The 27,996-nt window shown below is 43.6% G+C and overlaps 1 protein-coding gene across 1 annotated transcript; it reads left to right on the top strand.

Annotated features, from left to right (window-relative positions):
* The first annotated feature begins 171 nt into the window (after nucleotides 1-171).
* LOC139407828 (EPM2A glucan phosphatase, laforin) lies at nucleotides 172-23,522 on the top strand. The gene is made up of 4 exons (XM_071151696.1): nucleotides 172-685; nucleotides 14,091-14,265; nucleotides 21,394-21,638; nucleotides 21,838-23,522. Exons 1-4 carry the CDS (start codon nucleotides 439-441, stop codon nucleotides 22,119-22,121), a joined length of 951 nt encoding a protein of 316 aa, XP_071007797.1. The 5' UTR covers nucleotides 172-438; the 3' UTR covers nucleotides 22,122-23,522.
* The last annotated feature ends 4,474 nt before the right edge of the window (nucleotides 23,523-27,996 follow it).

The raw sequence follows: 27,996 nt of genomic DNA, 5'->3' as shown, positions 1-27,996 counted from the left end.
TGAAACGTTGATTTGAATCTTCTGACCAACTAGTATGTCAAGCGGCGCCCCACTGTCTGATTCATATCGCGTGATTTCTGATAATAGTTATCGACTGATTGGTTCTGTATACGGTGCATGCTCCTTTACATGACACAGCGCACCAAGGAAAATTGTCCTCACCCAGCCACTGTAGATAGTCCCAGCTGTTTTTTTTCCAACCTAGGTTTATTTTTAGGGCAAATGAATATGATAGTCTTCCCAAAATTCAACGCAGTGGTAATGTCAAGTAAAGATAGCCTACACGTTGTAAACTATTGTACGCAATGGCATTGCTGTGCAGCCTTTATCGTAAAGGGAGTGAGCTATGAAAGCGCCGCGATTTAGCCAAGTAATTTACCAGTAGGCTACTAAACCGCGACAATATTGTATCTCGTAGTGACCTTTTAGTTTAGGGCGATGTTATACAGATTCGGCGTCATTCTCACTCCGGAGTGCCCGGAAGTAGAGGTGTTTGTGTTAGGGTCCCGTCCGGAGATGGGTCACTGGGACCCAAACAATGCAGTTCTGATGAAACGGACGCAGGTGGTTTTGTCCATGCGCGAACCTTGCCTCTGGATCGCCGACGTGCATCTGGCAGAACCGTGCCAAGAGAGCCTGTGGTTGAAGTTCATCAAACGAGTGGGGGGCAATTTCATCTGGGAAGGTATTAAAAAATGAATAGTTAAAATTTAGTCCGTGATTGGGTTTATAGCCAACACAACTGTTTTTGATAATCGAATTACTTAGGCTACTGTAGGCCATGCTCAATGCTGAACTATTTCCATCTGTTTCCATGCCATTTACCTTGACCGAGGTAAATTTGGTTTTATACTGGATATTTGCTGATCTGTTTCCATGCCATTTACATTGACCGAGGTAAATTTGGTTTTATACCGGATATTTGCTGAATATTCGATTCTCTCGCGTCAATAGCTATTGAACCAAACTAGAGGGTAACATACCTGCGGAGATCATTGTAGCTCAGTCGGCTGGGAGACGATGTAGGGATGAAAATATTTTAGTTGTCCCTCAGATTATTTAGAAACTGTTGACTTTCTGCTTTGTATGCGTCAGCCTAAACCTACCCATTGTATTAAAAGTACATATTTTTCTCATAATTCACACACAATCAGAATTCGCTGCTTCAACTTCAGTAGCCTCTTTCCTCCTAATGGGCCGAGGTAAAGGCAGTTTCAGGTTGGATATTCGACAGATATTCGCCTGTAGTTTTCCACCAACAGCGTTTAGGGACCGTCAACATAGTAACAAATCAAATTTTTCACATTTCAATAGCTCTTTAACCATTACTCCTAAAACTTTCTAAACTGGTTGTAGCTAACCCGATGGCATAGACACACATTGCACACACTTTTTTTGTCGATTTACATCTCGCACAATTTTTTATTATTTATTTACATTTTTGAATTTCAATAGCTCATTGGTCATATGACCTAGTGACTTCAAACAAGATTCAGAATGTCCACGGACTACCCTTCTATATTGCACACCCTTTAGTTTGTCAATTTTCATCTCACATGATTTTACATTAATTTTTCAAAATGTAAAATTTCAATAGCTCCTTGGTCATGTCAATTACACACTTAAGAAGCGTGCAGTGGATATACACCCATATTGCATAACCTCTAGTCATGTATCTTCTATATTGTTGTACATTAATATTAGTTTGACAATTAGGGGGTTCAGTCCAGTGTTGTGTTTACCCCTTTCTTTAATATTTATCTATAATAATTGGTAGTTCTAAGTACTTATTTTCCGTTTTTTAATTTTTCCACTGTTTTTAACAATAAGAGAGAAACAGATAATATCTCCTTTCGTCGTTAATATCAACCATAAAGGAAAAGGGCAAAGTACGAGAGTCATGCTATTAATTATCCAAAGCAGGGATGGCGAGTGAGCTAGTGAGGAAGGCTGCAGTGGGTTTGTTGGTCGATACATATACTGAACATGTAACCACAGTAATGGTGGCCAGAAAATCAGTGAATAAAAATGTAATATTGACAAATTAAACAGAAATTGTAGATTTTTAGTATTTTCCAACATGTCACCAGACACTTAACTTCAAATATGTATGAAACATTTCAGTGTTAACTTTCTCTTTATCCCTGGTTGATGTACATTTCAGAGCCTCTTCAGTGTGGATGGGGTATAGCATACATTTTCAACAACAGACTGCACTTCCAGTTTGTATTCTTTACTCTGTTGAACTATTTTGTCTTCATTCCTAGGCACAGCACATGGAACCACCGTTGGCATGCAAAACATTCAATCTAAAACAAAACCAAGCGTAACACGTTATAAATTATATCAAATATCAATGCAGTATGACGAATTAGCCATCCATTGTGTTATATCATAAATTGTCTTACATGCCATCACTGTTGTCAAAAGATTATAAACATGTTAAATAAAGTTACTAACCCAGTCAGTCTTTGGGCCACATCCAGGTTCTTTATCAGTGGCACACATGAAGCAGTTGTTGGCTTTGTTGAACTGTGAAATCATAGGCATGAACTGAACATATGGCTGTCCCACACAACTACATAAAAATAAAGAATTTACATTTACTTTGAATTAAATGTCATTACATACCAGACATTTTTAGTATATCCTCAGCCATTTCTTTTCACAGAAGGTTCCATATCAATTTGGGAGGGGATGTTGGAAGTTCTGTGCATCTTTCTACACCATCTACACCAAAAAATGAAAGAGTTTTTGACCTAATTGTCACATAACAGCTTACCATTCATTATTGAAAATATAACTATCAAACGTGCATTACAAAGACCCTACAGCTGAAGGTGTCCTGCTGCATGGTGGGAGTTATTTCCCCCTCTTTCCACTTTATGTCCACTCAGTTGTCTTTTCCATGGCTGTATCTTCTCATTTGGAAGTATTATTTTTTTTAAATGTAAACATAATGGAATTCTGATAGGCAAATGAATACACAGGCCAAATTTGTATGCTGTTTTCCTTATCACTATAATTTAGTAGTAGATATTTCCTTTATGCCCCATTCTACAAACAGCCTCAATTATAGGCACTGAACCAACCCTATCACAGAGTGAATAAATGTAGAGTGTTTGTAGACTGTAAGAAAAAAATATTAAGAGACAGTTTCCTCAGTACGTGCTTAAAGAAAGTCATATCACAAAGATCACAGAGGACAGTGCCCACCAAATCTATGACAGCAGAGAATGAATTGTAAGCACCAAAGTGTTTGTCAACATAATATCTGAAAATATCTCAGTTGTTGAACATAATACTTCTATTTGCAATAGCAATTTATGATATATGCAGTTGAGGAATATTCCATGTACCAACACTACATGTAGGATGGACATTCCCACATACAGTATTTAAAACATAAAAACATATATTTCACCTTTATTTAACCAGGTAAGCCAGTCGAGAACAAGTTCTTTACAACTGCGACCTGGCCAAGATAAAGCAAAGCAGTGCTTTACAGAGTTACACATGGAATAAACAAATGTACAGTCAATAACACAATAGAAAAGCCTATATACAGTGTGTGCAAATCAAGTAAGATTAGGGAGGTGAGGCAATAAATAGGCCGTAGTTGCAAAATAATTACAATTTCGCAAATAAAAACTGGAGTGATAGATGTGCAGAAGATGAATGTGCAAGTAGAGATACTGGGGTGCAAAGGAGCAAAAAAACAAAAAACAATCTGGGGATGAGGTAGTTGGATGGGCTATGTACAGGTGCAATGATCTGTAAGCTGCTCTGATAGCTGATGCTTAAAGATAGTGAGGGAGATATGAGTCTCCAGCTTCAGTGATTTTTGCAATTCGTTCCAGTCATTGGCAGCAGAGAACTGGAGGGAAAGGCGGCCAAAAGAGGAATTGGCTTTGGGGGTGACCAGTGAAACATACCTGCTGGAGCGTGTGCTACGAGTGGGTGCTGCTATGGTAACCAGTGAGCTGAGATAAGGCGGGGCTTTATCTGGCGGGGCTTTATCTAGCAAGGACTTATAGATGACCTGGAGCCAGTGGGTTTGGCGACGAATATTAAGCGAGGGCCAGCCAACGAGAGCATACAGGTCGCAGTAGTGGGTACTATATGGGGCTTTGGTGACGAAATGGATGGCACTGTGATAGACTGCATCCAATTTGCTGAGTAAGGTGTTGGAGGCTATTTTGTAAATGACATCGCCGAAGTAAAGGACCAGTAGAATAGTCAGTTTTATGAGAGTATGTTTGGCAGCATGAGTGAAGGATGCTTTGTTGCTAAATAGAAAGCCGATTCTCAAATTAATTTTGGAATGGAGATGCTTAATATGAGTCTGGAAGGAGAGTTTACAGTCTAACCAGACACCTAGGTATTTGTAGTTGTCAACATATTCTAAGTCAGAACCATCCAGAGTAGTGATGCTAGGCGGGCGGGCAGGTGCGGGCAGCGATCCATTTAGTTTTACTTGCATTTAAGAGCAGTTGGAGGCCACGAAAGGTGAGTTGTATGGCATTGTAGCTCATCTGGAGGTTAGTTAACATAGTGTCCAAAGAAGGGCCAGAAGTATACAGAATGGTGTCGTCTGCGTAGAGGTGGATCAGAGAATCACCAGCCGCAAGAGTGACCTCATTAAGAGTCGGTTCGAGAATTGAACCCTGTGGCAGTCTCTATCTGAGAAGTAGTTGGTGAACCAGGCGAGGCAGTCATTTGAGAAACCAAGGTTGTTGAGTCTGCCGATAAGAATGCGGTGATTGACAGAGTTGAAAGCCTTGCCCAGGTTGATGAAGACGGCTGCACAGTATTGTCTTTTGTTGATGGTCGTTATGTTATCGTTTAGGACCTTGAATGTGGCTGAGGTGCACCCATGACCAGCTCGGAAACCAGATTGCATAACGTGGGATTCGAAATGGTCGGTGATCTGTTTGTTAACTTGGCTTTCGAAGACCTTAGAAAGGCAAGTTAGGATAGATATAGGTCTGTAACAGTTTGGGTCTAGAGTGTCTCCCCCTTTGAAGAGGGGGATGACCGCGGCAGCTTTCCAATCTTTGGTGATCTCAGACGATACGAAAGAGAGGTTGAACAGGCTAGTAATAGGGGTTGCAACAATTGCGGCAGATAATTTTAGAAAGAGAGAGTACAGATTGTCTAGACCAGCTGATTTGTAGGGGTCCAGATTTTGCAGCTCTTTCAGAACATCAGCTATCTGGATTTGGGTGAAGGAGAAATGAGGGAGGCTTGGCAAGTTGCTGTGGGGATGCAGAGCTGTTGACCGGGTAGGGGTGGCCAGGTGGAAAGCAAGGCCAGCTGTAGAAAAACGCTTATTGAAATTCTCGATAATTGTAGAGTTTCCTATCCTCAGTGCAGTGGGCTGCTGGGAGGTGGTGCTCTTATTCTCCATGGACTTTATAGTGTTCCAGAACGTTTTGGAGTTTGTGCTTCAGGACGCAAATATCTGTTTGAAAAAGCTAACCTTTGCTTTCCTAACTGCCTGTGTATTTTGGTTCCTAACTTCCCTGAAAAGTACCATATTGTTAGTGTTCAAATACTGGAGAGTTGAGACCAAATCACGGACGCTGGACAGAGTGGATTTCAGTTGTAACAAAAGACAGTTTTAATGAGTCAGAGATATCTTGTCCCGCAGTTTTACGTGCACGGACCTAGTTCACATAACTCGGCAAGGAGCCAGGTGAAAAAGAGACCTATACAATGGTTACATACATTTTTATACATAGAATAAAGTAGGTGGAGTCTTGTCGTTTCGGTCTTCTTGACTGGTCGGAGGGTTGGAGGCGGGCCTTGCTCTAGCCAGAGCGGGCCCCATTGGTGCACAGCAAAAGTTCTTTGCTCTTGGGACCGGCCAGTTAGAGGGAGATGAGATGTGTGTTTATATAAGGAAGAGGGGGTCAGTCTTATGGCTGGGTGTATGTGTTCTTACGACGGAATGTCTTTGTTTATATGAGCTATGTGTATGAATATTTATATAACAATATCGCGGGGGCTATTCGATGCTAATGCAGGATGTTTTTGTGCTGGTCAAGTGCAGTCAGGTCTGGAGTGAACCAAGGGCTATATCTGTTCCTGGTTCTACGTTTTTTGAATGGGCATGCTTATTTAAGATGTTGAGGAAAGCACTTTTTAAGAATAACCAGGCATCCTCTACTGTCGGAATGAGGTCGATATCTTTCCAGGATACCCCGACCAGGTCGATTAGAAAGGTCTGCTCGCTGAAGTGTTTTAGGGAGCGATTGACTGTGATGAGGGGTGGTCGTTTGACCGCGGACCCATTATAGACACAGGCAGTGATCGCTGAGATCCTGGTTGAAGACAGTGGAGGACAGTGTATTTTGAGGACAGGTTGGTCAGGATGATATCTATGAGGGTGCCCGAGTTTACGGATTTTGGGTTGTACCTGGTAGGTTTTATGATAATTTGGGTGAGATTGAGGGCATCTAGCTTAGATTGTAGGACGATCGGGGTGTTAAGCATATCCCAGTTTAGGTCACCTAACAGTACAAACTCTGAAGATAAATGGGGGGCAATTAATTAACATATGGTGTCCAGGGCGCAGCTGGAGGCTTAGGGGGGTCTATAACAAGCGGCAACAGTGAGAGACTTATTTCTGGATTTTTAAAAGTAGAAGCTTGAACTGTTTGGGCACAGACCTGGATAGTATGACAGAACTCTGCATGCTGTCTCTGCAGTAGATTGCAACTCCACTCCTTTGGCAATTCTGTCTTGTCGGAAAATGAATACACATACATAGAGGCATTTTTCAGCTCTGATTTTACCACTCAGAATCCAGACTAGATATGACAATGGAGCCAGCACAGGACGTAATACACCCTTACAACAATCTACTTTTTCATCTTCTTGACTTCTTATCTGGTAAACTGCTACTGTGTCAAGAAAAGAGCCCCAATTAGGGGTTAGTGTTCTCCAGTAAAAAAAGGCTAGTTTAGATTAAAAACTATTTTCATGTGTCCCCGTTCATAGGGGCATGAAAGACTAGTCAGTGGTAGAATTGAGTTGGCACTTTATTGGCCCAAACACCCACAAGGTTGAGGTTACTCATGGACAGTAATTAGTCTTTTTTTTTTTTTTTTTTTGTATTGATGCATTGTGTCTTCTAACTGTCCAAGTATAGGATCCAAAGTGTTAGGGAATATTTGTTCCCATAAATACAAAGGAGGATGTCTCTCCTCATACCTCTGGCACTTTAGTCAGACTGCCAGACTGTGCACCACAGAGCCAATCAGGAGAGAATACATACAGGTCAAAGAGTGTGTCTGTGCCTTTTGGATTACTCTCTTTACAGAGAACCCCTGTGGTTCAAGTCAAGAGCTACCCTTCCCTTTTCAGTCTGCTCTACGCATGTCTGAGAGTGACAGAGCCAGCAACCAAGAGTTTTTCACAGTATGACCTAAATAATTATTACACTTATGAATGTATGTAAAAATGTATTAGATCCAGTACAATGGAATAACTAAGACCTGAATTTGAATGCAGCGTGTTAAGAGTCCTCTTCTCTCTTTCAACCTAAAACACTTGGCCTGATGGTTCATGCAGATGCTGGGCAAGCAATATAGAAATGTATTGATCCCTTAAATGATTTCACTATTAAATGACCCATATCACAACCTTCATACCTCTTCACAAAAATGGACCTAAATCAATTTTGGAAAAAGGATTTTACTCACAATTTTACTCACAACATTTTTCCAGTTAGAAATAGTAGGCCATGCATCAAATAACTATTTTCATCAGAAAAACAAACCCTCAAATGCACTATTGCATTTTGTAAGTTGTCTGCAGGTGGCTTGTTGTGAATGCACTCAAATATCAAGTCATTATCAGGTTATGTAAACTGCGTTCTAATTCTCAACGTAGAAGGATTTGTCTTAATGTACAGTATATGAAAGTGATGCTATGAAAAGGATTCTTTCATGTTATCAAGCTCACTCTGACTGACCAACCACTGCCTATTACTGTGATTAAAAAGAGCATATGAAACATTGTTTTTCATGAGGCCTACCTGTGCACTTTCCTTTAAGCACCTCTGTTTGAACACCTCTCCTGTCCTTGATCCATACCACATACAGCCATTTGCGGATCTTTTCAGTGTCCATGTGAAAGATAGTTATTGCGAGGCTGGAACATCTGTTAACTTAAAAAAAAAAAAGTTGAACACCCATGTAAAATGAAGGCCTGCAAAGCTTACAGATTTAAGTCTTAAAGCATGAGATGAAAGTAGAAAAACATCAGAGTGTGCGATATGAAGGTATGACATTGTGGACATTCTGAACCTTGTTTGAGGTAGGTCACATGAACAAGGAGCTATTGAAATTTTACATTTTGAAAAATTCATTTAAAATATTGTGAGATGAAAATGGACAAGCTAAAGGGTGTGCAATGTGTAGGCCCACTGAGTGGACATTCTGAACCTTGTTTGAAGTTACTAGGTCACATGACCAAGGAGCTATTGAAATTCAAAATTTTGAAGGATTCGTGTGAGATTAAAAACATCTTTAAAAAATAGTTTTTTGACATTTTTGCAAATGTATTAAACATAAAAAACGTATATCACATTTACATAAATATTCCGACCCTTTACTCAGTACTTTGTTGAAGCACCTTTGGCAGCAATTACAGCCTTGTGTCTTCTTGGGTATGACGCTACAAGCTTGGCACAACCGGATATAGGGGAGTTTCTCCCATTTGTCGCTGCAGATCCTCTAAAGCTCTGCCAGGTTGGATGGGGAGAGTCGCTCCACAGCTATTTTCAGGTTTCTCCAGAGATATTTCATCGGGTTCAAGTCCGAGCTCTGGCTGGGCAAGTCAAGGCCATTCAGAGACTTGTCCCGAAGCCACTCATGCGTTGTCTTGGCTGTGAGCTTAGGGTTGTTGTCCTGTTGGTGAACTTGTCCTGTAGGTGAACTTTCTCCCCAGTCTGAGGTTCTGAGCACTCTGGAGCAAGTTTTAATTGAGGATCTCTCTGTACTTTGCTCTGTTCATCTTTCCCTCAATCCTGACTAGTCTCCCAGTCCCTGCCGCTGAAGAACATCCCCAAAGCATAATGCTGCTAGCACCGTGCTTCACCATAGGGATGGTGCCAGGTTTCCTCAAGATGTGACGCTTGGCATTCAGGCCAAAGAGTTCAATCTGGGTTTTATCAGACCAGAGAATCTTGTTTCTCATTGTCTGAGAGTGCTTTAGGTGCCTTTTGGCAAACACCAAGCAGGCTGTCATGTGCATTTTACTGAGGAGTGGCTTCCATCTGGCCACTCTACCATAAAGGCCTGATTGGTGGAGTGCTGCGGAGATTGTTTTCCTCCTTGAAGGTTTTCCCATCACAGAAGAACTCTGGAGCTCTGTCAGACTGACCATCGGGTACTTGGTCACCTCCCTGACGGAGACCACTGTGTTCTTGGGGACCTAAAATGCAGGAGACATTTTTTGGTGCCCTTTCCCAGATCTGTGCCTCGACACGATTCTGTCTCGGAGCTCTACGGACAATTCCTTCGACGTCATGGCAGCACAGACCTCTTAAACAAGCCTGCAAGGACTATGAAGATGGCATATTCTGAAACAGGAGTGGATGCAGAACAATCCACACGGAAAAATATATAATAGTTATAATAATAATAATTTGATTTTAGATTTCAATCTTCAATAGCTGTTACATAAAATGTGCCAGGACTATGACAATTATATATTCTGAATCAGGGAAGGTTTGTCAGGGGTGCATATCTGGTGGCAGGGAAGTCAAACGCAGGAGAGCAGAACTTGGTAAATAGCCGGAGCCGTTTATTGTAGATAACTACCGGCATACAAAAATAACAACACACATGGGCACAAAACCGGTATTGCACCAGTCACATTAAGCACACGTACTTACAATAAACAATTCCTGACAAGGACATGGAGGAAAACAGAGGAAAAATATACAACATGTAATTAGGGAATTGAAACCAGGTGAGTGAAAACAAGACAAAACAAATGGAACATGAAAAATGGATTGGTGATGGCTAGAAGGCCGGTGACGTCGACTGCCGAACACTGCCCGAACAAGGAGAGGAACCGACTTCGGCAGAAATCGTGACAGTAACCCCCCCTTGACGCGTGGCTCCAGCAGCGCGCCGTCACTGGCCTCGGGGAGGGCAAGGTACGGGGCGATCCGGAGGGAGACGGTGGAAATCCCGCAGCATAGAAGCGTTCAACACGTCCTCCTCCGGAACCCAGCATCTCTCCTCCGGACCGTACCCCTCCCTGTCCACGAGGTACTGAAGGCCCCTCGCCCGACATCTCGAATCCAGGATGGATCGAACGGAGTACACCGGGACCCCCTTGATGTCCAGAGGGGGTGGAGGAACCTCCCGCACCTCAGCTTCCTGGAGCGGACCAGCCACCACCGGCCTGAGGAGAGACACATGGAACGAGAAGTTAATGTGGTAATTGGGGGGAAGCTGTAACCTATAACATACCTCGTTCACTCTCCTCAGGACTTTAAATGGCCCCACAAACCGCGGACCCAGCTTCCGACAGGGCAGGCGGATGGACATGGGCGGCGTCCCATGTCTCCTCCACGCGCCAGAACCAGTCATCCACCGCAGGAGCTTCGGTCTGACTCTGATGCCAAGGAGACAGAACTGGCTGATACCCCAACCTCTACCCCCTGGAAGGGAGAGAGGTTAGTGGAGGAGTGGCGGAGCGAGTTCTGGGCCATCTCTGCAATAAGACCTCAGAAACCTACCCACATCCTGGTTAACTCTCTCCACCTGCCCTTTACTCTCGGGTGAAAACCTGAGGTAAGGCTGACCGAGATCACCAGACGTTCCATGAACGCCCTCCAGACCCTCGAAGTGAACTGGGGACCCCGATCAGACACTATATCCTCAGGCACCCCATAGTGCCGGAAGACGTGAGTAAACAGGGCCTCCACAGTCTGTAGGGCCGTAGGGAGACCGGGCAAAGGGAGGAGACGACATGACTTAGAAAAACGATCCAGGATCGTGGTGTTTCCCTTTGAAGGTGGAAGATCGGTTATGAAATCCACCGACAGGTGCGACCACGGCCATTGTGGAACGTGTATGGGTTGTAACTTACCTTTGGGCAGGTGCCTAGGAGCCTTACACTGGGTGCACACCGAGCAGGAGGAAACATAAACCCTCATATCCTTAGCCAAAGTGGGCCACCAGTACTTCCCACTAAGATAGCGCACTGTCTGACTGACTGACCAGAGGAGGGTGACGTGTGGGCCCAATAGATCAGCCGGTCGTGGACAGCAGGCGGAACGTACCGACGCCCAGCTGGACACTGAGGGGGAGGGGGCTCTGCACGTAACGCCCACTCAATGTCCGCTTCCAGCTCCCACACTACCGGCGCCACTAAGCAAGAGGCGGGGAGTATGGGAGTGGGATCCATGGACCGCTCCTCTGTGTCAAACTGCCGGGACAGTGCCTCTGCCTTAACGTTCTGGGAACCTGGTCTGTACGAAAGGGTGAAAACAAAAAAGGTGAAAAACATGGCCCATACACACCTTCCCGAGCACTCTCATGACCACCCTGTGAGAGCCCTCTGTTTCCATGATATAGAGGGGTTATGATGAGCTAACCAGGGAAGGCCCAGTACCACGGGAAACACAGGAGAGTCAATGAGAAAGAGACTGATTCTCTCCTCGTGACTCCCCTGCGTCACCATGGCCAGGAAGATAGTGGCTTCCCTGATTAGCCCGGACCCCAATGGTCAACTATCCAGAGCGTGAACTGGGAAAGGTCTAGCCACAGGGATAATGGGGATCATAAGACTAAGAGCGAGCGCTCTGTCAATAAAATTCCCAGCTGCGCCTGAATCGATAAGCACCTTATGCTGGGAATGCGGGGAAATCAGGGAAACAAACAGGTGGACAACAGAGGACTCTGGATGAGAGTGGTGCAGACTCACCTGGGGTGACGCCAGAGTGCCCTGCCTGCTGCCTCGACTCCCAGAGTCTTGCTCAGCATATGTGGGAACTCCTTCAAGAATGCTGGAAAAGCATTCCAGGTGAAGCTGGTTGAGAGAATGCCAAGAGTGACTAAAGCTGTCAAGGTAAAGGGTGCCTACTTTGAAAAATTTGTTTAACACTTTTTTGGTTATTACATTATTCCATGTGTGTTATTTCATAATGTTGATGTCTTCACTATTATTCTACAATGTAGAAAATAGTAAAAATAAAGAAAAACCCTTGAATGAGTAGGTGTGTCCAAACATTTTACTGGTACTCTTTATATATACACTGTATAATATATGTTTTTTTAGGTGTGGATTCTCCATCCACCCGATTCAGAATATACCATCTTCATAGTCATGGCATGCTTGGTTAAATAGCTATTTTCGAGAGAACCAAATATCCAATGTATTTTTTTTTTACCAAGGTATTGCTTAGATGACTACAAGTTCAGTATTAATTATTCTGCCTCTTTCATCTTTAATAAGCCATTCAACCACTTGGTGGCGGCAAAGGCACGTCTTTGAATTGCACAGGCTCAGGGGGTTGGCTCTTTCTGACAGAAAGGGCGGCGCACGGTGATTATAGCATGCTTGTCCCATTACCACCTTAATGACCACCAGGACAGAAGGAGCGCCTTACAATGGCCCACCAAATTGCAATATCTCATCCATCATTCCCTGCAATCATCAAATCAAATCAAATCAAATTTATTTATATAGCCCTTCGTACATCAGCTGATATCTCAAAGTGCTGTACAGAAACCCAGCCTAAAACCCCAAACAGCAAGCAATGCAGGTGTAGAAGCACGGTGGCTAGGAAAAACTCCCTAGAAAGGCCAAAACCTAGGAAGAAACCTAGAGAGGAACCAGGCTATGTGGGGTGGCCAGTCCTCTTCTGGCTGTGCCGGGTGGAGATTATAACAAAACATGGTCAAGATGTTCAAATGTTCATAAATGACCAGCATGGTCGAATTATAATAAGGCAGAATAGTTGAAACTGGAGCAGCAGCACAGTCAGGTGGACTGGGGACAGCAAGGAGTCATCATGTCAGGTATTCCTGGGGCATGGTCCTATGGCTCAGGTCAGTTGAAACTGGAGCAGCAGCACAGCCAGGTGGACTGGGGACAGCAAGGAGTCATCATGTCAGGTAGTCCTGGGGCATGGTCCTAGGGCTCAGGTCCTCCGAGAGAGAGAAAGAGAGAAGGAGAGAATTAGAGAACGCACACTTAGATTCACACAGGACACCGAATAGGACAGGAGAAGTACTCCAGATATAACAAACTGACCCTAGCCCCCCGACACATAAACTACTGCAGCATATCACTCATCTGCTGTATCTTCTTTAAATAAATATGTTTTGGGGTGGTATTTTGAAGTTTTGTTGAAAGATAGATTAGAATATGAGATGGATGAGAGGGACAGTTCAGAAAGTGAGTGGTGGATCCATTGCATATAGGGTCCGGGCAGCAGCACTAAAAGTAGATCAGCCCCCGGCACCTGCTATATCTTCTTGATAAATATACGCATGTGAATGGTTTCCATGAAGCCTAGCTCGAAGTCCTCTAGGCCTATTTGCAAATGATTGGATTAACAGTGAATAGGACTAATAACTTCATGAATAACTGTTTCTTTATTTGGTGTTGTAAGCCTACTTGAAGGGCTATTACAGTACCTACCAGCACACATCACCTTAAAGTGAGAAGAAGAGGAGAAGCAAGAGAATTTACACCGCCCAAAATCTGTCTTTGTGATACAAGCCTGTTTTTGTATAGACGTCTATTCTATGAGAGTGTCGAATTACATGAGGTTTATTTGATCGAACAAAAGTTTCGTAATGTTTAGGCTGTTACAAATGTACTAATATAAGTGGATGCACGTGGTATTCTGGCAACTTTGAGAAAAACAACTTAGTTGTGCCTTCACACAGGTATCTGACCTCTCATTGGCTAGAATGGTCCCACCTGATCTCGACCTGCCTTCAATCATTGAGGACATGTATTTCCATTGTTAGAGTGGTCACTTGGCTATCTTGTCAATATAATAGATAATCTTTGACTTTAATACAAACATGCTTTATTTGCTTTGTTCCCAGGCAACGGTTCTCACCACGACAGATGTTGTGTGTACGACCAGAGCAACCTGGTGGACGGGGTGTACTGCCACCCTATTGGCCACTGGATCGAGGAGACAGGTCATACGGACGAGATGAAGCACACGACTGACTTCTACTTTGGCGTGGCCGGCCAGCAGGCCATGCATTTCAACAGGTAACATAATACCTGACCCCATTGTCTTCCCACAGGTGGCATCACTCCTTTGCAAGGCTCATGAGTGTTTGAGGTTGTCTGTAGCCATCCCCCGTGCGAGAGAGTTGGCTATTTGCATTATTCAAATAATCAGTTTCCTCCTCCTTGTCTTTAAGACATCAGTGGATCGCTGTGCCTCCAAGCAAACACTAGAGACAGACTTGTATCCTAGTGACTTTAACTACAGCACCCCTTCCCCCAGTATGAAATTAGATGCTGTTGTAAGTTATTGTTTGCCTGCCTTTTGTGATGTGAAAACTGGTGTGTACATAATTTGATAATGCTGTAAAAGTTAATGAGTTCCCCTGAGGGGGTGTGTTTCCCTGGTAAGTGGGACAGCTTTTTTAATGGAGCTCTCTTCCACATTCTGCCAATTAAGTTGCCCCTTTCAAAGCAAAAGGACTTCTTTCAATAAGATGTAGATTTTATTTTGTCTTGATATTATTTTGTCTTGGAATAATTTATGACTATTAACTTGATGTTCCCAAAAATGTGCTCCCCGTAACTTCAGTGCAGTAACTGCCAAACTAAAGGAAACACTTTGTAAATGAGGGATACAAACTATATTGAAAGCAGGTGCTTCCACACAGGTGTGTTCCTGAGTTAATTAAGCAATTATCATCCCATCACGCTTAGGGTCACGTATAAAAATGCCCAGTTGCCCATTATTTTGGCTACCATGGCTAGAAGAAGACATCTCAGTGACTTTGAGAAGAGTCTCAAAGGATCATAGGGGGTTTAAAGGGTGTGTGTGTGTCTCAGTCACCATATCTCAGCCCCATTGAACACTTATGGGAGATTCTGGAGCAGTGCCTGAGACAGTGTTTTCCACCACCATCAACAAAACACCAAATGATGGAATTTCTTGTTGAAGAATGGTGTTGCATCCCTTCAATAGAGTTCCAGACACTTGTAGAATCAATGCCAAGGTGCACTGAAGCTATTCTGCCCCAACACCCTATTAAAGTACCCCAAGGCTCAATCCTAGGTCCCACGCTATTCTCAATTTACATCAACAACATAGCTCAGGCAGTAGGAAGCGCTCTCATCCATTTACAGTGCCTTGCGAAAGTATTCGGCCCCCTTGAACTTTGCGACCTTTTGCCACATTTCAGGCTTCAAACATAAAGATATAAAACTGTATTTTTTGTGAAGAATCAACAACAAGTGGGACACAATCATGAAGTGGAACGACATTTTTTGGTTATTTCAAACTTATTTAACAAATCAAAAACTGAAAAATTTGGCGTGCAAAATTATTCAGCCCCCTTAAGTTAATACTTTGTAGCGCCACCTTTTTATGCGATTACAGCTGTAAGTCGCTTGGGGTATGTCTCTATCAGTTTTGCACATCGAGAGACTGACATTTTTTCCCATTCCTCCTTGCAAAACAGCTCGAGCTCAGTGAGGTTGGATGGAGAGCATTTGTGAACAGCAGTTTTCAGTTCTTTCCACAGATTCTCGAATGGATTCAGTTCTGGACTTTGACTTGGCCATTCTAACACCTGGATATGTTTATTTTTGAACCATTCCATTGTAGATTTTGCTTTATGTTTTGGATCATTGTCTTGTTGGAAGACAAATCTCCATCCCAGTCTCAGGTCTTTTGCAGACTCCATCCGGGTTTCTTCCAGAATGGTCCTGTATTTGGCTCCATCCATCTTCCCATCAATTTTAACCATCTTCCCTGTCCCTGCTGAAGAAAAGCAGGCCCAAACCATGATGCTGCCACCACCATGTTTGACAGTGGGGATGGTGTGTTCAGGGTGATGAGCTGTGTTGCTTTTATGCCAAACATAACGTTTTGCATTGTTGCCAAAAAGTTCAATTTTGGTTTCATCTGACCAGAGCACCTTTTTCCACATGTTTGGTGTGTCTCCCAGGTGGCTTGTGGCAAACTTTAAACAACACTTTTTATGGATATCTTTAAGAAATGGCTTTCTTCTTGCCACTCTTCCATAAAGGCCAGATATGTGCAATATACGACTGATTGTTGTCCTATGGACAGAGTCTCCCACCTCAGCTGTAGATCTCTGCAGTTCATCCAGAGTGATCATGGGCCTCTTGGCTGCATCTCTGATCAGTCTTCTCCTTGTATGAGCTGAATGTTTAGAGGGACGGCCAGGTCTTGGTAGATTTGCAGTGGTCTGATACTCCTTCCATTTCAATAGTACCGCTTGCACAGTGCTCCTTGGGATGTTTAAAGCTTGGGAAATCTTTTTGTATCCAAAACCGGCTTTAAACTTCTTCACAACAGTATCTCGGACCTGCCTGGTGTGTTCCTTGTTCTTCATGATGCTCTCTGGCTTTTAACGGACCTCTGAGACTATCACAGTGCAGGTGCATTTAAAAGGAGTCTTTGATTACACACAGGTGGATTGTATTTATCATCATTAGTCATTTAGGTCAACATTGGATCATTCAGAGATCCTCACTGAACTTCTGGAGAGAGTTTGCTGCACTGAAAGTAAAGGGGCTGAATAATTTTGCACGCCCAATTTTTCAGTTTTTGATTTGTTAAAAAAGTTTGAAATATCCAATAAATGTTGTTCCACTTCATGATTGTGTCCCACTTGTTGTTGATTCTTCACAAAAAAAATACAGTTTTATATCTTTATGTTTGAAGCCTGAAATGTGGCAAAAGGTCGCAAAGTTCAAGGGGGCCGAATACTTTCGCAAGGCACTGTATATACTATCCATAGATGCTAGTCTAATTCTCAGCCGGCCCCTCCCTGGATTGTGTGTTAAATGCTCTACAACAAATCTTTCTTAGTGTCCAACAAGCTTTCTTTACCCTTAACCTTGTTCTGAACACCTCCAAAACAATGATAATGTGGTTTGGTAAGAAGAATGCCCCTCTTCCCACAGGTGTGATTACTACCTTTGAGGGTTTAGAGCTCGAGTTAGTCACCTAATACAAGTACTTGGGAGTATGGCTAGACAGTACCCTGTCCTTCTCTCAGCACATATCAAAGCTGCAGGCTGAAGTTAAATCTAGACTTGGTTTCCTCTATCGTAGTCGCTCCTCTTTCACCCCAGCTGCCAAATTAACCCTGATTCAGATGACCATTTTACCCATGCTAGATTACGTCATTTATAGATCGGCAGGTAAGGGTGCTCTCGAGCGGCTAGATGTTCTTTACCACTCGGCCATCAGATTTTCCACCAATGCTCCTTATAGGACATATCACTGCACTCTATACTCCTTATCTCTGTATAGATGGTCATCTCTGTATACCAGTCGCAAGACTCACTGGTTGATGCTTATTTATAAAACCCTCTTAGGCCTCACTCCCCCCTATCTGAGATATCTACTGCAGTCCTCATCCTCCACATACAATACCTTCAGGCCCTTTGTGCTGTTGTCTCTGCCCAATAATGTTTGTACCATGTTTTGTGCTGCTACCATGTTGTTTTGCTACCGTGTTGTTGTCATGTTGTGTTGCTACCACGCTGTGTTGTCATGTGTTGCTGCCTTGCTATGTTGTTGTCTTATGTCTCTCTTTATGTAGTGTTGTGTTGTCTTTCTTGTTGTGATGTGTGTTTTGTCCCATATTTATATGTTATTTATTTGTATTTTTTTAATCCCAGCCCCCGTCCCCGCAGGTGGTCTTTTGCCTTTTTGTTGGCCGTCATTATAAATAAGAATTTGTTCTTAACTGACCTAGTTAAATAAAGGTTAAAATATATATTTTTAAATTAAGACACTTTATGTTGTTTTCTTTATTTTGTCAGTTACCTGTATTTGATCCTGAGGTGAATGGCTCCTCCCACCACATCCTCATGTCATGAGTGTGATGCTTCACCCGTTTCAATCTCCAAGCAGCGACAGCCAGCCATGATTACTCTCCTCCTTCCTTTTTAAGCTTTGCTCTCTCACACACCATTTTAATTACTATGGGAACTGGGTTTTGTAAGGCACTCAGCAATTAATTCAGTGGGACAACGCATTCAAGGGCTCTTCAGAAGTTAAACCATTAGTGGTTGTATCGCATCAACCCCATGACCTTTTCTTTTCACTTGTTGGAGAGATGGGAGGGTCAATATTTAGTCATGTCCTCTGGGCACCTCATAGATAGCTCATTTCGTTAACGATAGCTCGCCAAATCCATTAGAGTAACGAAAGATTAAAAGTGTTAAAGACCTTAAATAGATTTTTGTAAAGAGGAGGGCAAAGCCTAGGGGAGGTCACTGATAATAATCCTTTCCAATGTGACAGCCGGACTGTCACCATCATTTGTTCCCTCCTTCTCTTCACAAACTGTGAGAGAGATGGCGAGTCATTTCATTTGGCTGTGTCATAACAATTCAGTGGTACTAAATTAAGTAATTTACTAACAGAAGATTGAGAGGTTCTATTCAATGTAGTCTTTCAATGTTCCGATTGGAAATAGAGTTGAGCAGTACATTTTTGTCCTGGATGTGTGATTCTTTGACTTTGATCATTATGGGTGAAAGGGAAAGGGGATACCTAGTCAGTTGTCCAACTGAATGTATTCAACTGAAATGTGTCTTCCGCATTTAACCCAACCCCTCTGAATAAGGGCAATAGGAAAAAGTGGGGTGAAATAAATGACAAACACCCATTTTGGGGCGGCAGGGTAGCCTAGTGGTTAGAGCGTTGGACTAGTAACCGGAAGGTTGCAAGTTCAAACCCCCGTTCTGCCCTTGAACAGGCAGTTAACCCACTGTTCCTAGGCTGTCATTGAAAATAAGAATTTGTTCTTAACTGACTTGCCTAGTTAAATAAAGGTTAAAAAAAAAAAAAATTACAGTAGCAAATACACATGCACACACACTTGCCCTGTTTGCTCGGGTCACACACACACACCCTGTGCTGAGGTGAGCTTCAGGACACAGCAGAAATTAGCCTGGTCCCCCTGAAGCTCTGGACACACACCTTGCATGAAAATGAGAGAGAGGGTGGCCACTGGCTAGGTCCAGCTGGTTTTAATTTGTAATTTGTGGCCCATGACCTTACAAGCTTTTGTCAAGGACCTCTGTGCTGCAGGAGGCAAATTAGCTTTTTAAATGAGAATTCCAGGCTGGTATCAGTTTAGCCACTGGTATCATATACACCAACATGTATCATTGTTTATCTGAACGAGAGGTTCATGCACTTTACAGGAGCATTGTCTGCTATGCATCGATCAGAGGTGACTCCCAAGGACTTTACTGTTGCCTTGCTAATGAAATTCAAACATGTTTGTACAGTTGGGCTATTTCAATAGTTTTGTTATGTTTGTTTCTGTTGTAATCTTGTGTTTACTGCCATGCCAGGGCTGGCCAAGTTTACCCAGTGGGAAAGAAGATGATCTCACACCAGCCCACACCTTCATCTGTACCAAATGGGCCAGTTAAGCCTTTACAGCATGTTTTAAAGCTGATGCACAGTGAGGAGAACACGAAAATCTACTGTAGATGCTACTAAATACAAAACGACACACTTGGGATGTTCGAGAGAAGTTTATACTGTACCCTTGTGTTGAATCAATATGCCCATTTCTATGAGAGTTGTGAATCACTCAATTCCACTCGATTTTAGCAGACCTGAATAGAGTTTCCGGATGTAGAGAGAGTCTTCCTTAGAAAAACCCCCAGCTCTAAATCTAATGTGGAGGCAAAAGTTCCTGAATAATCTCCATTGAGCTCTTAAGCAAATCAGCAGCATCTGTATTTGAGTGTCACAGCCCTGGTTTTCCATTAAAACCCAGAGGTCTGTGGGCACCAACCACCAGCTGCTGGCTCAACTAGATGGATCCCTGTGATGTCATCAGAGACAAAAGAGGAAGTGAGACACCCCACTCTGTTTTTTTCTGGTTCAATAAAAGTCACTGAACTAAGTAGACCAGACCAGCTGCTATTGCATTGGTGTCTATGGGAGGCACACCTAGTTAAGTAGACCAGAACTAGCTTTTTTCCCCAATGGTTAACGGCCTGTGTGAACTATCTTCATTTATCCACCATCTTTGGTGTCACTCGAGGACATCATTCTGTGAAGCTGTCCATGCTTTTATGTGTCACCTCCTCCCACTGACTGTTATTTTACGCATGCTAATGAGCTCTAAATGGAGTCTGGCTGAGAGTGACAGGGCAGAAAATTAAGGGAGGAGGTCAGGGGACAAAAACAGCTGGGGAAAATGACAGGAGAGGGAGAGAGCGATGAGATGTAGGACAGAGAACGCTTTTCCGAGAAGTGGGGAATTTTTTAATCTTTTGTGTGGAGAAAGAAATTTGATGAGCGAAAACAGCTTTAGATCACTTGCCTGAGGTCTGTCTTGGAGAGTTTCTAAAAAAAACACCACTGCTCTCCGCAGGAATTAGACTAGTGCCTTTTAGCTCTCTCTCACCCCCTGGGCATATTAACTTCCACGTTCCAACCCCTCAACCCTCTGCACTTCTCTTACCTCCCCATACTACGCTCCATCAACCCCACTCCCTCAACCACATCAACCCCATCAACCCCACTCCCTCAACCACATCAACCCTATCAACCCCACTCCCTCAACCTCATCAACCCCACTCCCTCAACCCCATCAACTTCACTCCCTCAACCCCATCAACTTCACTCCCTCAACCCAACTCCCTGAACTCCATCAACCCCACTCCTTCAACCCCATCAACCCCACTCCATCAACCCCACTCCCTCAACCCCTCAACCGCACTCCCTCAACCACATCAACCCTATCAACCCCACTCCCTAACCCCACTCCCTCAACCACATCAACCCCACTCCCTAACCCCACTCCCTCAACCTCATCAACCCTATCAACCCCACTCTCTCAACCACATCAACTCAATCAACCCCTCAACCGCACTCCCTCAACCACATCAACCCTATCAACCCCACTCCCTAACCCCACTCCCTCAACCACATCAACCCCACTCCCTAACCCCACTCCCTCAACCTCATCAACCCTATCAACCCCACTCTCTCAACCACATCAACTCAATCAACCCCACTTCCTCAACTCCTGTGCCCCCTATCTGATACCAGGGTCCTTCACCGGGTATGGCTGAGCATCAAGCCCACTCTGTCACCCCCTCTTTGTCTCTCTCACCCTACTGTTCCCTCTGCTCGTTTTCCAGAGTCCTGCCCCGGGTGTTTCTGGGTAGCTGCCCTCGCCAGGTGGAGCATGTGACCCTCAAGCTGAAGGAAGAGCTGGGTGTTACCGCAGTAATGAACTTTCAGACGGAGGGGGATATGGTCAACAACTCGTCCGGCTGCCGCCGCGACCCCGGGCAAGAAATGACCCCAGAGACCATGATGCACCTGTACAGGGACTGTGGCCTGGCGTACGTGTGGATCCCAACACCAGACATGAGCACTGAAGGTGAGGCAGAAGAGGGGGGTCTGGGGTATGTTCAGGACTGCAACTGTGTCTCTCCAGGAGTGAAGTAGACAGTCATGAAGCCCTCATTTATGGATCCTTGTATGGATCTGGGAAATCCAGATCCATGTGTTGTCCATGAGTAGTAAAGAATAGTCAGAAAGCCCTCCTCTGACATATCTTTGTATGTCACCCCCTGCAGGCCGGACTAGGGTGCTTCCCCAGGCTGTCTTCCTGCTGCACGGTCTCCTGGAGAACGGTCACACGGTCTACGTTCACTGTAACGCTGGCGTTGGGCGCTCCACCGCAGCCGTGTGCGGTCTTCTCATGTACGTCCTGGGCTGGAGCAAGAGGAAGGTGCAGTACTTTGTCACAGCCAGGAGGGCGGCGGTGTACATCGACGAGGAGGCACTGGTAAATGCCCAGGAGGACTTCATTCAGAAGTTTGGACGCCTGCGCACCTCTGTTTGCTACCCGCAAACATGAGGGTAGAACCCCCTGTGGTGTGGAGTGTTGCTGCCTAGCTGTGCATGGCTGTCTGCCAGTGTGCCATAGAGACAGTGGAGAAAATATATTTAGTTGAAGTACTGCATTAATCATCTGTACACCCGGCATGATTTGTGCGGAAGATGCCAGAAGGTGAAATAACTTAAGTGAATATCAACCTCTGCACTGATTTGATCCAATGCAAATTACCAGTTTAGTTGAGTGGCTGTCATAAACTGGTCAATGACGAGGTACCCGGAGCGAATTCTACTAGCTGCTGCCAACAGGTTCAGAAAGCTATTAATACTTATCATTGTGATGTGTTTGTTTTGTAGCTTTGGGGTTGTTTTTCATTTATTTATTGAAGGTATTATTTCTAATTGCGTCGTGAAAAGGCAGTTGAGTCCAGAACATTGTCTGTAGATTTCTGTTGTTATCTGCAGGGGTTTTAGAAGGACCTTTTGTTCAACCCTTGTTTTTATTCATCAATGAACAGAGCTGACATTTCAAAAAGGCACCTTGAAGCTGTTGTGGCGACTGCAGAGCTGCTAATGGAATACTTATGACTGACTGAGACATGTAGCTCCTGCAGGATCCAGCCTGAGTTGCGGATCCAGACAACAGTAAATATAAACTGGGTCAGGCACAAAGTCAGTGGCAAGGTGAGAATTGTACTGTCATGAGGGTGAGTTTAGGAAAGAAGAGAAATATAAACTGCTCCTCTTTTGCTCTCAGCCTATCTTCTCTCCACATTATACTCCTCAGTAAGAAGGGATTACTGCTGTGTCACCTCCGCTACCTTCTGAGAGAAATTGTGTCTTTTCATAGTCAATGGTGGCTCCCTGCAAATACAAATGATGGTTGCTTTTGTTATGTAGAAGCCTTAATGCTGCTGCAAGTAGGAAAATGTCATTTCCTGCAAAATAAAAATAAATGAAAAGCCAGCCTGCACTCTCTCCCTCTTTCTGTCTGAAGGAAGAGGCTGCTGCCAGAGGAAGAATAAGACTCTTCCAAACTTCTTTTTAGAAGTCATCTTTGTTTACGTTTCCCAACAATACAATATTATTCAGGTCCTTCTTATGTGTATGTAACAAAACAACATTTCCTCCAGACCACTTCTAATGCATGCATAATAAGAACTGAGTTCATGTCGAGACTCGCCTCTCTGTGGCCAACTTCAAAGGAGCTGAGAGTGCTGGATAGGTTTGAAGCAGCCAACTTTCTCCCATGATGCCGCCAGGGGCTGAATATTGTTGTTTACCCATAATGCTCTGTGGTAGAGAATGTTATTTTACTGAGTGGTTACTTGGTGCCCAGAACGCACAAACAACAGAGGTGAGTTTGTTTGGACATTTGCTCCGTTGCGGAACGGTTTGTGTTAAACAACACGTTTTCCCAAAATGTTTTTTGGACGTTCTTGAACAGACTTTGAGGTATGTTTTTTCCCGTTTGGTGGGTCTGGCGAGATGTGACTTGAAGCAATGAGTGGTGTATTAAATGGGCAGTGGCCATGCTGTCAGTGTTCCACAACCCAACCCCTCCCCGTTTTTCAACTGGTTGTTCAATACAGCATCGCTTTCATTCAATTGAACATTCCAGAACTTAAAAACGTACTGAATGCCGCCCAGGTGTCCCTACCTAGACCATACCTTACCCATACCAAGCTATACAGTAAAACCTTAGACCAGTTGTTATAGGGCCATAATGCATCGCTACTGTAGTGGTCAGAAGTGTGTGTGAGTGAGAACGAGAGCCAAGAGAAACATTTAGAATTTAAAAAGCTGTGTGTGTTTGTGAGGGCGAGAGACAGCGTGGAGCAAATCATAGTAACGCCTTCGTGAAATTTAATCCATAAATAGCTTAAATTAAGAGTTGGTGTTTATCTCGTTTCTGTTGCCTGTTCGAGGCAGTTGTCCCTGGCAGCTATCAGCATGTATTTATTATTTCTGCATTAATTTATGTGATTTAATCCATAACACAGATCCATTCTTCTAATTCGCCCTCCAGATGATTAACTGGTGGAGCCGCAGTGAAGATGGATCCTTTCCTGTTCGCGCTCCAGTAAAATGTTATTAAATCAAATTGAAGACGGAAAACACCCACTGGGTCGAATACACAGTTTATGGGCCAATCAAACCCTCTAGCAGCGTTTACGGGGGCTTGGTGATATTTCCTAGGCGGGAGGGTAAGATGGAGGGTTGAAATTGACCTTTATTCTCAACGATAGCCCAAGGGAATATTATGCATTTATATCACAACCATGAACATTTATAGGATGATCATGTTTATATTTCAATTTTGGTCACTGGTCAAAATAGAACAAAACGTTTTCTTAAATGTGTCTACAGCAGAGGTTTGCAATCCTGGTCCTAGGAACGCAAAGGGGTGCACATTTGTTTTTACCCTGCACTACACACCTGATTCAAATAATCCAAGCCTGATGATGAGTTGATGATTTGAATCAGGTGTGTACTGCTATGGCAAAAACGTGCAGCCCTTTGGGTTCCCAGGACCAGGATTGAGAACCCCTGGTCTAACAGGATTGCATTTCTCAGACAGAACACAGACTGTGTTCAAAGTCGACGATAATATTGTCATGTATCTTATTTTATAGCCTAAATGTCATGTGAAACAAAACAACTTTGTCATCGACCGATGGCCTCAGAAAAACAAAAGTCTGTAGCACGGTTTGTAGTTTTGTGTGAGGCAGGCAAATTTATACAAATATATATGCCTTCACAGTAGGTCTATTTAAATTAAGGACTTCTCATCCCATGACAATTTAAATTTCACAAATTATATCTCCGTAGAATCATAACTACTTGGCCAGGGGATAGGCCTAGGCTATACAGTCATTACCTGCTGGTGAAGTATTCATTTCTTTTAAGCTGTAGACCGACCAGCAAATCAGAAAACTAATTCGCCTGAGGGGAACCACATTGCCTGTGTGTGAAAGGAAGGTACAGCCAGCCACTAACTTCAATGGCTCAGCAGCCCATCCTTTAACTTCTTATCTCATTATTTCACCCTCTAGTCCTCATTCCTTGTGAGATTGACAGGCAGACTAAATAGAAGATGGATCTCAAAAGGTTTTCTGTGACAAATCAATGATCTCTTAACCCACCAAAATAACATAATAGGCTCTATGTCACACAGCAATGGTATAAGGTGCTGCCATACTATAAAATGTGAATGTTACTTTATAATTTGAACCTCAGTCTGACTGTAAAGAGAAAGGTATATTTTGTTGACGGGCATTTGGGTAATTTCAGCTGGGTAGTATGAGCTTTTCACAAATGTCTCATTCATCTTTCACTGGGCTCTTCTAGCTTGCGTCTGTCTTCTGTGGGACAGTCATTCATCATCACGAGATGTAGAGCTTTCGTACCGGCAATGGCTCTTCCTTGCCTGTCGCTCAAAAAGCCATCCATGTTTTATATTTATCACATTAACTTCTGGACTCCTGAATCGATTATAAAGCGGGTTTATTGCTTCAGTGATCCCACATGTATGTCCTATGGTGTGTGTTTGGAGAGCGGGGTTGCGGTGACCAACCTGGTCTCATTTTGTATTATTCTGTACGTAAATCCGAGACACTCCATTTAGTGTGATATAATACATTTCATATGGTTACATAAGACAGATGGTTACTTAAGGCAAAAACGAAAGTAGGGTGAGTGGTTGACCATATAACGCGAAAGTCTGGCAACTCAAAGGTTGCAAGTTCGAATCTCATCACAGACAACTTTATCATTTTAGGTAATTAGCAACTTTGCAACTACTTAGCATGTTTGCTAACCCTTCCCCTAACCCTAACCTTACCCCATTTAGCTAACCCTTCACCTTAACCCCTTTTTAGAAGGAAATGTTTTTTGTGTTTTTTCGCATTCTTTGTAACTTATTTTGTACATAATGTTGATGCTACCGTCTCTTATGACCGAAAATAGCTTCTGGATATCAGAACAGCGACTACTCACATCAAACTGGACAAAGATTTTTTTCTTTAAGGAGTCCGACGCGAAGGATGTACTATTTCTCTGAGACCAAATCCAAGTCATTCACGTGAAGAAAAGATGGAGGTACAGGGGGCGGAGATCGAGGTGCCTTGTGAGAATTTGTCAGCGAGTGAGTAACCCGGCTCTACCATCTGTTCTATTGGCCAACGTGCAATCACTGGAGAATAAACAGGATGAGCTCCATTCAAGACTATCCTACCTGTTAGCGGTGTGTATTGGAGGCGAAGTCAGGTGCAGGAGAGCAGAGTGTAGTGAACAGGCACACTATTTATTCCGGTCCAAAATGACAGCACAAAGTAACATAGAATGTGCCCAAACACGGAACATAGACAAAAAAGTGATGCGTGTAACAATATCCACAATTCCAAAATACACGTAACACAAACAATCTTACACAAAGACATGATGGGGAACAGAGGAATAAATACATATGGATTGGTTTGGGAATGAAAACCAGGTGTGCAGAGAACAATACAAAACAAATGGATACATGAAAAATGGAGCGGCGATGGCTAGAAAGCCGGTGATGTCGACCGCCGAAAGCCGCCCGAACAAAGAGAGGAGCCGACTTCGGCAGAGGTCGTGACACTACCAACCGATAATATACAGTTGGCTGGGCATTCCGTGCATCAGCAGGACAGAACAGCTACGTCCGGTAAGACTAGGGGTGGGGGTGTTTCTATTTGTCCAACAGTCTAAGGAAGTCTCAAGGTATTGCTCGCCTGAGGTAGAGTACCTCATAATAAGGTGTAGACCAGCGGTCACCAACCTTTTTTTCACCATGGACCAGTCTCATATAGACAATATTTTCCCGGACCGGCCATTGGAGGGGGGGTTCACGACACAGTCAGTGGTGACTTTTTTTCTGAAAGAAATCTCTGCAGCGGCTCTCGTAACTCTAACTCTCTGGAGCATGCCAGTCACCTGTCGCAATAAAGCCATATTTTAGGTAGGACTCATCATATTTGAATGAGGCTTTCTTTCTTTCTTTTTGCAGTCTTGGGCTCTGCTGTCTCTGCATTATCAACATCGTTGTTGGGCCTTTTATCTCCCTTACCCCTTCCCGAAGAAGCTCTCCAGTGACGTTTGTTTGTTTTTATTCATGTCAGCTAACATAGCTAGCTAGTAAAAAGTTGTCAGGTAACACAGCTCACGCAGACCGTGATGAACTCGCGTCGTGCACATTACTCAAGTTCAAAATCTGTAAACTGATGTGTATATATATTTATCCTTTCTGTGCGGCCCGGCAGCTAAGGTGCCCGGTGGTCTGGGACCGCTGCTGTAGACCACACTATCTACCGAGAGAGTTTTCATCGATATTTTTCGTAGCTGTCTATTTAACACCACAAACCGATGCTGGCACTAAAACCACACTCAACGAGCTGTATAAGGCCATAAGCAAACAAGGAAATGCTCATCCAGAAACGGCGGTGCTCCTAGTGGCCGGGGACTTTGTGCTTCTACATCTGCATTGCTTCCTGTTCGGGATTTTAGACTTGGTTTCTGTACAGCACTTTGTGACATCGGCTGATGTAAAAAGGGCTTTATAAATACATTTGATTGATTGATTTAATGCAGGCAAACTTAAATCTGTTTTACCTAATTTATACCATCATGTCACATGTGCAACCAGAGGGAAAAAAATCAAGACCACCTTTACTCCACACACAGACGCATACTAAGCTCTCCCTCGCCCTCCATTTGGCAAATCTGACTATAATTCTATTCTCCTTATTTCTGCTTACCAGCAAAAACTAAAGCAGAAAGTACCAGTGACTCGCTCAATACGGAAGTGGTTGCGGATACTACACTACAGGACAGTTTTGCTAGCACAGACCAAAAAATGTTCCGGGTAGTGC

This window comes from Oncorhynchus clarkii, chromosome 4 (genome assembly GCF_045791955.1).
Source record: "Oncorhynchus clarkii lewisi isolate Uvic-CL-2024 chromosome 4, UVic_Ocla_1.0, whole genome shotgun sequence".
NCBI classification, from domain to species: Eukaryota; Metazoa; Chordata; class Actinopteri; order Salmoniformes; family Salmonidae; genus Oncorhynchus; species Oncorhynchus clarkii.
The sequence above is the reverse complement of the archived record's forward strand: the minus strand, read 5'-3'. Positions and strand labels throughout refer to the sequence as shown.